Raw genomic sequence first — 11,321 nt, forward strand, 5'->3', positions numbered from 1 at the left:
ACCTTGAGATCTTGGTGAAAAATGGATGAATCTTGGATGAAGGTTTGAAGATTGAGAGAGTTTGGATGAAAGAAAAAAAAAATGGAATGTGTAAAAGGGGTGTGGGGGTGGCCGGCCATATGGTGGTGTGGGGGGTGGGTCCCACAACTTCAATATTAGCCACACATTTGGATTGTGTAATCCGGATAATGTTGTGGATAATCTGGTTCAGTTCGTTTCTCGTTTAAACTCGTAATTCGGCTTAAAAAGAGCCTAAAAGGGTTGTTTTTCGGGTTAACATAAAATTTATATAAAACTGATTTAAAAACTTTAAAAACTTAACCCATGACATTAAAACATCATATTATTAATAATTACGCATCTTTTTCGGCTTGATTGATCGTCTCTTGCTTGGTTTGGTGTTAAAGGTTTCGTTTAGCGTACCGACGTACCATTAAATCGAAATCCTTTTTCTGTGCTATAATTTACTTATCCCGAAGCATTAATACTTCGTAAATATCACTAAACATTATATACTTCGTCTATAATGTAATTCCCGATTCGTTCGGGTTTCAATAATCGTTCATTGGTTAATTGTAATTCCAATACGATTCACTATATAATCGAGTATGATTCGTACTATGAATCATATATACTCGTATATACGTACTATAACTCATATAATCAATATTTAAATGACACGTAAATAGTATATACCGGCTAGGGTATACCTGGATTTGCCGGAATCGTTACACATACGATCTAGTGTATCGATCTCTTGAGCAAACATGGAAATGCGGGATATTCAACCTCCTGATGTTGATTTCGACCAAGATGTTTGCTACGATATGTTAATCTCTAAACCCTAACTATTATGCATTAACCAAATAAACGATTTTACTTTTATCGGTATAGTACGGTTTCGGGGAATTACCTTGACCATTTTACCAATGAATTCCCCCATGGGGGGAGAGTTTAGGAAATGTCTAGAAACTAAATACGAGGGGGAAGGGTATGATTATTGTTGTCGGCAGAGTAAATGTAGACCTGCTTTGGTCGGTGCTAGATGGTTTTGGGCTTGGGTTATGCTCTTAGGGGTTATAAACAAAAAAAAAAAAACTGAATTAAATTAAACATAAAATTGACAAAATTTCAAATTTTGGACTGAAGTAGCAAAAGTATCAAACCATAGGGACGAAACTGACCATTAACTAAAAATAAACAGGAGAAAGACAAAAATACCCCTTAAACTAACGGCATAGTTGGATGCCGTTAGATGGGAGGACGTAAATGACTAATGTTTAGAACTATAAGGACTAAATTGACAAAATTTCAAACTTTGGACTGAATTGGCGAAAATAGCAAACCACAAGGACGAAATTGGCCATTAACTCATAGATAAAATAGATTATTATTATTAGTTGGTCCTCTATATAATTTAATATAAAGTAAGATAAGAATGACAACACATGGAGGATACATATATTGCACGCCAAAGTATTTCAACACACTCTTGAACATCCTTAACACACGAGAATTACAGCTAGTAATAGGAACCTATAGTTTATCTAAGAAACCCATAAGCTATCAACAATTTACACAAACACCACCTACTCCATGCACACGCCACCACACACCACACACACCATCCGCAACCCCTAGTACTCTTAACGTCAAACTACCAACCAAAATGATAAGTTTAAGCTCCCACTGTAACTAAAGAAAAGATCTTAGATAAATTTCATCCCATCAACCTTCATAACTATAACCTTCCACTCTATTCTATAACAAATTTTCAGGAATCGGTTCGTAAATCGCGCAAGTCAAAACACACCCGAAACACCAAACGATAACCGCACTACCTATACTCGCTTTGCTAGTATTTGTCAGTCACGTCACGTAATCAAAACTCTTTCGTAAGACTTAGAACAGTTTTCTGGTCAACTTCCTTGTTTTCTGACGAAGTGTTGAGGAAGAAGGAGTAACATCGAGGTAAAATTTTATTAGCAAATGCTGTAGTAAACCTTAAATTAGTGAAGTACAACACTCATTAATTATATGGTCGAGAGTTTGATCATTATCTGCATCAATTATTTATATATTTTTGTATATATAGTTACCTTTATAAACTCTCCACTCCATTCCTATGGTATTCAGTTTCAACTGATTATTAAAAATCATCTCACATGGTGGGAATTAACTATTATGATATTATATAAGAAACCTTTATAAATAAAACCATCACTTAGAAAGCTATGAAGTTCACATAAACGTTTTAAAAGTTAATTTTAAGGCATATTTATATTCCACTATATATCACATATGTTAGCATTATGTATTAAATTCAATGTTTTTATTATAGCAGTTGGGTTATGCATGCATGGCATATGAGGCATTAAATTTTAACTTTCTCTCGTCAGTATAATGATTTTAAATAATAAGCAACCCAACACTTAACAAATTTTTTTAACTTATAAAAACTAGGTAATAAAACCTTTTATAAAAGAAAATTTTTTTTGATTCATCATGTTACGAACTATATTTTAACCTACTAACACAAAAATCTACTTTATAAATAAATGTAATATTTACTTAGTTTTTCAAAGATAATTTCAAAAGAACCTATCAAATTTAGACAATATAACTCTAAGTATGTCACTCGTATGTAGATAAACACGAACGCTCTTAAACAAGTTGGTATTGATTTGGAATATTAAAGGTACGGATCCTTACCCCACTTTCCATTGCTTTCATATTTAATTGATATAAACCCATTGAGTTAATATATATATTTTATAACTCCTCGTGTCTTTGAATTTTCATTTCATTTGGATGTCCGTTGGATTCAAGTTCTGATTAAACATTCGATTTAGCTTTCATGTCATGCGATATTATTATGTTTGATTATACTCATTGTCGCATGTTCCGATATATGTTACGAAAATATGTTTGCTATGAGTTATATGAATAAGTTCATTTGTATTCTGATACCCTGAGTGTCGCTTCTCGTGGAGTGTCCCACGAACATGTTGTTGCGGCACCGACAACATGTGCACCACCCGTGACGGTGAGATCAGTTCACAGTGTCTCTTAAGTACAAGTGGTACATATGACTATTAGGAGGCGTATGGATCGGTCCTAGGATTAATAATAAGGAGATGGATAGCGGGTATGCCAACTCGCCATCTCATGTGATAAATATGCAGGAGTAGCTACCTGTATGTTATCACGTTTTATGTTCGCTCATGGGTACATCCGTATGATACGATTTATTTTATTTAAGCTAATTTGCATCATATCATTATCATAAGTTCAATCTAATTTACGTTTCATTAAATCATCTTGAGCCTATTATTCCGTACTGAGCATTCGGCTTTCTGTCGTTACTATTTTTCAGGTACACAGGTTACTATGGGCGGGGTTAAGAGAGAGGAATAAAGCATCAAGATCATAATAAAATATCTTTTAACCGTACTAGTTTGTAAAATAGCCTTAAGTTTACCTTTGCTAATGTATTATAAGTTTGACAAGTAAATAAATAAAATCATGTCTTTTTTTCAGAAACCATGTTTATTGTGACACGTCAGCCTAATCCGGGCTGGGGTGTTACATCTACGGTATCAGAGCAAAAGGCTCTTTCCTGTAGAAAACTTAAACATAGTAATTAAGGCCTGTGAGGAATGGGTAGAAATTAGGATATGGTTAAGTTAGAAGTCGTTATGATTTACTAATCCTTACGTATATTCTTTTAGATGCCTCCTCGTCGTCAGCCTCATAGAAATGTTCGCACTGACCGCCCTAACAACGAAACTGCTTCTAATGAGACCCCAGTTGATCCAAATGTTATTGCTGCTGTTAGCCAAGCTTTTGCCGGTTTGCTTCCAAACCTTGTTGCCCAAACATGAAGCCGTAATTCAACAAACTCGTCCCCCTGAAAACACCAATGGCAATCACAATTCTGGTCCTGCAACTGGTGAGAACACCATAAACCACAATGCTAATGGTATACACATGTGGATCAAGAAATTCCAAAAGCAAAAACCGAGATATTTTAGCCAAGCAACTAACCCCATCGAAGCAAGAAACTAGATAGCCATATTGAGAAGATCTTTGATGTTCTTGGAGTTGCGGATCAGTACAAGGTTAGATTGGCAACCTACAAACTAGAAGATGACGCACAAACTTGGTGGGATGGATATAAACAAGTTAAAGGAGGAGATGTTTACGTTGCTAATATTTCATGGGCCGAATTTCGCAATATCTTCTATGATAAGTACTTTTCTACCACTGATAAGGAAGCTTATATCAGGCAATACGCTGTTATCCGTCAAGGAAACGATGAACCTGCTTCAGAATTCATTACTCGATTCTCAAAGTTGGCTAACATAGTTGGAGACGCCGCAGGGTCAGCAGAAGCCCAAGCAGAAAAATGTAAATGGGCAGTTAGTGATTGAATTCGGAAGTCGATTATGTATATGAAATTCAAGGATATTACCGAAGTGGCTGATGCAATCAAAACTTTTGAGTTTGAAAGAAAAGAATTCTTATCTCGAACTGGCGAAAACAAAAAGAGAGATGGGGAGGGACAACTTAAGCAACCTATCGGCCAACCATCCACTACGACACAACCCCAAGATCGCAAGGTACAAGCGAACAGAAATTCCGGAAATCAAACACGCCCTTGGCAGTCTAGACCACAAAACCAGAAACCCGTTCAAAACCAAATTCAGCTATACGCAGAACCTATCAGAGCTCAACCATTGAATCAATATATAAACCCTAATCAGACTTTACATCCTATATGCAAAACTTGTGGTAAGAGACATCAAGGCATATGTCGCCAAGGTACAGGAGCATGCTTTAAATGTGGCGAAACTGGGCACATGATCAAGAATTATCCTAAGCAAGACACTAAGAAGAAAATAGGAGGAAATGTTGCACCACCCAACATGGGAGGAAGAGTTTTTACACTTTCTGCCACTGATGCTAAAAATGCCCCAGGTAAGGTATCTGGCACTCTTCAGCTTGGTGAACGTAATATCTATGTGCTCTTCGATACAGGAGCAACCCATTCTGTGGTATCTAACTCATTTACTAAGTACCTTAAGATTAGGCCCACTCCATTGAATCATACTTTGACAATCTCTACTCCGATGAATGATTCATTCATAATCACTAGCGTGTATAAAGATTGTCCTATTCGTGTTGAATCTGTTGTGTATAACGCGAACCTTTATCTGATGCATATGTCCGACTTCGATGTTATTCCCGGCATAGATAGGTTATCTCAACACCATGTTACTATTGATTGTTATTCTGACGTGTTATTTTCGGTGATCTTCAGCGTCCAGATTTTATATATCATGGAACTCCACCCCGTAAATCTCTTAAGATTATTTCTGCACTTAAAGCCCATAAATTTTTATCACACGGTTGTGAAGGATTTTTAGAAGTCATCAAATCTGATTCATATGAGGAACCAACCATAGATAGCCATCCGGTTGTATGTGAATATGCAGATGTATTCCCAAAAGAACTACCTGGCCTTCCACCAGATCGTGAAGTCGAATTCACGATTGATCTTATTCCTGGCGCCAAACCTATTTCTAAAGCACCATATCGTATGGCACCCCTAGAACTGAAAGAACTCAAGGAACAACTGCAAGCGTTGTTGAATCTAGGATTAATCTGACCAAGTGTCTCACCTTGGGCCGCGCCAGTCTTGTTTGTAAAAAAGAAAGACGGGAAAATGCGATTATGCATAGATTATCGAGAACTAAACAAGATCACAATCCGAAATCGTTATCCTTTGCCTCGAATAGACGATCTCTTCGACCAACTACAGGGTGCTCAATTCTTTTCAAAAATCGATCTAAGATCTGGTTATCATCAGCTAAAAGTCAAGAAGGATGATGTACCCAAGACCGCCTTTCGCACTCGTTATGGTCATTATGAATTTTTAGTTATGCCCTTTGGACTAACCAACGCGCCTGCAGTTTTCATGGATTTAATGAATCGTGTATTTCACAAGTTTCTCGACAAATTCGTCATTGTCTTTATTGATGACATTCTAGTGTATTCTAAGAGTCGTGAAGAGCGTGAAACACATTTACATGCAGTACTTGGAATTTTGCGAGATAAGAAGTTGTACGCAAAATTTTCAAAATGTGACTTTTGGCTTAGCCAAGTTGCATTCCTAGGTTATATCCGCAGATGGGATCATGGTGGACCCAGCAAAAATCAAAGCTATTACAAAATGGCCTAGACCCACTTCTGTCACCGAAGTACGAAGTTTCTTGGGTCTTGCTGGCTACTACCGGAGATTTGTTGAAGGATTTTCGATCATTGCTTTACCTCTCACGAAACTATTGAGGAAAGGAATAAAGTACTCATGGAAGGGAGAACAAGAGAAAAGCTTTGAAGAATTAAAGAAACGACTCGTATCATCTCCGGTACTCACTCTCCCTTCTGGATCAGGTGGTTACCAAATTTATAGTGATGCTTCAAAGAAAGGCCTAGATTGTGTATTAATGCAACATGGGAAGGTTATCGCTTACGCCTCACGTCAATTGAAACCATATGAAGTTAACTATCCAACACATGACTTAGAATTAGCCGCGGTCGTCTTTGCTTTGAAGATATGGCGACACTATCTATATGGCGAAACTTGTGACATCTTTACCGACCACAAGAGCCTTAAGTACACTCAGAAAGAGCTAAATATGAAGCAAAGAAGGTGGTTAGAACTTTTAAAGGACTATGACGCAAATATTCAATACCATCCGGGAAAAGCCAATGTTGTAGCTGATGCCTTAAGCCGAAAGAATTTTGGTGGTATATCTTGCCTTCAAATTCAGCCACGCCTTATTCATGATCTTAATAAAATGGACATCGGGCTTCATATTGGTGAATCCGATGGATATCTTGCTAGAATGAAAATTGAACCTGATCTCATATCACGGATTAAAGATGCACAAAAGGAAGATGAAGGCTTATGGGAAATTGTGCAAAACCTTGAAGTGGGTAAGCAATCTGAATTCCGTATAAATGAACACGGAGTGATTTGGTGCGGTAAAAGACTTTGTGTACCCAATGACTCCACTCTTTGTGAGTCTTTGTTAGCCGAAGCACATAGTTCACCATTTTCTATTCACCCAGGATCTATGAAGATGTATCGGGACTTACGACAGAACTTTTGGTGGGATGGAATGAAGGAAGACGTTGCCCGTTACGTAAGTAAATGTCTCACCTGCCAGCAAGTGAAAATTGAACATCAACAGGCAAGCGGATTATTACAGCCATTGGATATCCCAATATGGAAGTGGGATGAGATTACAATGAATTTTGTTACCGGTTTGCCCAAGACATTCAAGAAAAACGATGTTATATGGGTTTTAGTCGATAGATTGTCTAAATCGGCTCATTTCATACCGATTCAACAAAAATTTTCAGTTAGTCAATTATCCAAAATTTTTCTTCAAGAGATTATTCGACTCCATGGTACACCATCTTCAATCGTTTCGGATAGAGACCCACGTTTCACATCACGATTTTGGAAAGGTTTCCAAAATGCTTGGGGCACGCGCCTGAAATTCAGTACGTCCTTTCATCCACAACAGATGGGCAATCAGAACGCACGATTCAAACCTTAGAAGACATGCTTCGAGCATGTGCACTTGAATGGTCAGGAAACTGGGACGAATATTTATGCCTCGTTGTGTTCGCTTACAACAATAGTTGGCAAGCAAGTATCGATATGGCTCCAGTCGAATTATTATATGGTCGTAAAGGTCGAGCACCTATATGTTGGGAGGAAGTCGGAGAAAAGATTATTGAAGGACCTGAGTTAGTCCAAATTACTAATGAAAAAGTCACCATTGCACGAGAGAAGCAAAAAGAGGCTCAAAGTAGGCAAAAGAGCTATGCAGATCAACATAGACGAACACTCGAATTCAATGTTGGCGACCATGTCTTTTTAAAAGTATCACCTTGGCGCGGCATTCGCAGATTTGGAACTAAAGGGAAACTTAGTCCTCGCTTCATTGATCCCTTTGAAATTCTCGAAAGAATCGGAGAAGTTTCATACCGACTAGCTTTACCGCCACAACTCTCTCACGTTCATAACGTTTTTCACGTGTCCTTGTTAAGAGGATACAACTATCATCCTCTCCACGTCATTAATTATCCGGCACTTATAATTCACGAAGATTTATCGTACGAAGAGGAACCAGAAGCCATTTTAGATCGACAAGAAAGGATCATGCGTAAGAAAGTAATTCCGTTTGTTAAAGTTCTTTGGAAGAATCACTCTGAACGTGAAGCTACATGGGAAACTGAAGAGTCGATTCGTTCAATATACCCTAGGCTATTTGAGCAATAATACTTTTAGCCCAGGCAAATATGAACCTTACTTTCAAGATCTATTTTATAGAACTTATTATGTTCCTATTACTTATATGATTATGTATGATCTAACTAGTAAATTTCAAGGACGGAATTTCTTTTAAGGGGGTAAGAGTTGTAATAATTAGAAATTTAAAATAATAATATAATAATAATAATAATAAAACAAATTACTTAATATAATCCATGGCTAAATAAAACAATAATTGTATATGTAATATAAGCAATAAAATATAACCGGTGTATACAAATTTATAAGAGATAATTAATAACATTAGATAAAATAGATTATTATTATTAGTTGGTCCTCTATATAATTTAATATAAAGTAAGATAAGAATGACAACACATGGAGGATACATATATTGCACGCCAAAGTATTTCAACACACTCTTGCACATCCTTGACACACGAGAATTACGGCTAGTAATAGGAACCTATATTTTATCTAAGAAAACCATAAGCTATTAACAATTAACACAAACACCACCTACTCCATGCACACACACCGCACACACCATCCGCAACCCCTACTCTTAACGTCAAACTACCAACCAAAATGATAAGTTTAAGCTCCCACTGTAACTAAAGAAAAGATCTTAGATAAATTTCATCCCATCAACCTTCATACCTATAACCTTCCACTCTATTCTATAACAAATTTTCAGGAATCGGTTCGTAAATCGCGCAAGTCAAAACACACCCGAAACACCAAACGATAACCGCACTACTTATACTCACTTTGCTAGTATTTGTCGGTCACGTCACGTAATCAAAACTCTTTCGTAAGACTTAGAATGGTTTTCCGGTCAACTTCCTTGTTTTCCGAAGAAGTGTTGAGGAAGAAGTAGTAACATCGAGGTAAAATTTTATTAGCAAATGTTGTAGTAAACCTTAAATTAGTGAAGTACAACACTCATTAATTATATGGCCGGAAGTTTGATCATTCTCTGCATCAATTATTTAAAAAATTTTGTATGTATAGTTACCTTTATAAACTCTCCACACCATTCCTATGGTATTCAGTTTCAATTGATTATTAAAAATCATCTCACGTGGTGGGAATTAACTATTATGATATTATATAAGAAACCTTTATAAATAAAACCATCACTTAGAAAGCTATGAGAGTTGTTGATCACATAAACGTTTTAAAAGTTAATTTTAAGGCATATTTATATTCCACTATATATCACATATGTTAGCATGATGTATTAAATTCAAAGTTTTTATTATAGCAGTTGGGTTATGCATGCATGGGTTATGAGGTATTAAATTTTAACTTTCTCTCGTAAGTATAATGATTTTAAAACTTATAAAAACTAGGTAATAAAACCTTATATAAAAGAAACAAAATTTTGATTCATCATGTTACGAACTATATTTTAACCTACTAACACAAAAATCTACTTTATAAATAAATGTAATATTTACTTAGTTTTTCAAAGATAATTTCAAAAGAACCTATCAAATTTAGACAATATAACTCTAAATATGTCACTCGTATGTAGATAAACACGAACGCTCTTAAACAAGTTGGTATTGGTTTGGAATATTAAAGGTACGGATCCTTACCCCACTTTCCATTGCTTTCATATTTAATTGATATAAACCCATTGAGTTAATATATATATTTTATAACTCTTCACGTCTTTGAATTATCATTTCATTTGGATGTCCGTTGGATTCCAGTTCTGATTAAACATTGGATTTAGCTTTCATGTCATGTGATATTATTATGTTTGATTATACTCATTATCGCATGTTCCGATATATGTTACAAAAATATGTTTGCTATGAGTTATATGAATAAGTTCATTTGTATTCTGATACCCTGAGTGTCGCTTCTCTTGGAGTGTCCCACGAGCATGTTGTTGCGGCACCGACAACATGTGCAGCACCCGTAACGGTGAGATCAGTTCACGGCGTCTCTTAAGTACAAGTGGTACATATGACTATAAGGGGGCGTATGGATCGGTCCTAGGATTAATAATAAGGAGATGGATAGCAGGTATGCCAACTTACCATCTCATGTGATAAATATGTAGGAGTAGCTACCTGTATGTTGTCACGTTTTATGTTCGCTCATGGGTACATCCGTATGATACGATTTGTTTTATTTAAGTTATTTTGCATCATATCATTATCATAAGTTCAATCTAATTTACGTTTCATTAAATCATCTTGAGCCTATTATTCCGTACTGAGTATTCGGCTCATTTTGTCGTTATTATTTTTCAGGTACACAGGTTACTATGGGCGGGGTTAAGAGAGAGGAATAAAGCATCAGGATCATAATAAAATATCTTTTAACCGTACTAGTTTGTAAAATAGCCTTAAGTTTACCTTATCTAATGTATTATAAGTTTGATAAGTAAATAAATAAAATCATGTCTTTTGTTCAGAAACCATGTTTATTGTGACACGTCAGCCTAATTCGGGCTGGGGTGTTACATGGTTTCTGCAAGTTTAATTGATATAATACGAAGAGATTATATAAGATCCCAAATTAGGGTTTGTTTAGGCTTAAAATGGTTAATTTATCAAATTGCAAACTAATTAACACACTCCTACTATAATTAGGTGTCGGTTATGAGATTATACGACCGAATATGTTATGTTCCATATTTGATTTGATCAATTGAGCAGGAATTGAAGGTTTTGAAGACATTGGGGGTGCGCGGGTCGGTTTTTTTGGGTTTGGATCGGCTGGTCGGACCAGGGGGGTGGGTTAGGGTTTGTTTTTTAATAAAATTAAATTTAATAAATAATAAAGCTATTACAAAATAAAAACTCAATAAATGCGATGTTTTTTTATTAAACGAGTGACCCGAACCCTTAAACGGGCCGGGTATAAAAACAAGTATATAAAAACGAAAACCCGAAATGTTGCAGAACGTTCCATCTAGGTCCTTCTAATAATAAAATATTACATGAAT

At 36.0% G+C, this 11,321-nt stretch overlaps 2 protein-coding genes and 1 long non-coding RNA gene across 3 annotated transcripts; all 3 read left to right on the forward strand.

The window, feature by feature from the left end:
- Nucleotides 1-4,862: 4,862 nt before the first annotated feature.
- On the forward strand, nt 4,863-5,671 carry LOC143584569 (uncharacterized). The gene is made up of 2 exons (XM_077066593.1): nt 4,863-5,240; nt 5,324-5,671. Exons 1-2 carry the CDS (start codon nt 4,863-4,865, stop codon nt 5,669-5,671), a joined length of 726 nt encoding a protein of 241 aa, XP_076922708.1.
- Nucleotides 5,672-7,735: 2,064 nt separating this feature from the next.
- On the forward strand, nt 7,736-8,359 carry LOC143584570 (uncharacterized). The gene has a single exon (XM_077066594.1). It carries the CDS (start codon nt 7,736-7,738, stop codon nt 8,357-8,359), a length of 624 nt encoding a protein of 207 aa, XP_076922709.1.
- Nucleotides 8,360-9,080: 721 nt separating this feature from the next.
- Nucleotides 9,081-10,787, forward strand: LOC143584571 (uncharacterized). Its single transcript, XR_013144383.1, has 3 exons — nt 9,081-9,243; nt 9,894-9,943; nt 10,624-10,787. It is a non-coding gene; the product is annotated as an uncharacterized LOC143584571 (long non-coding RNA).
- The last annotated feature ends 534 nt before the right edge of the window (nt 10,788-11,321 follow it).

This window comes from Bidens hawaiensis, unplaced genomic scaffold (assembly GCF_021521415.1).
Source record: "Bidens hawaiensis isolate Kalapana, Puna unplaced genomic scaffold, B.hawaiensis_p1.1 tig00033176_1, whole genome shotgun sequence".
Classification (NCBI taxonomy): Eukaryota; Viridiplantae; Streptophyta; class Magnoliopsida; order Asterales; family Asteraceae; genus Bidens; species Bidens hawaiensis.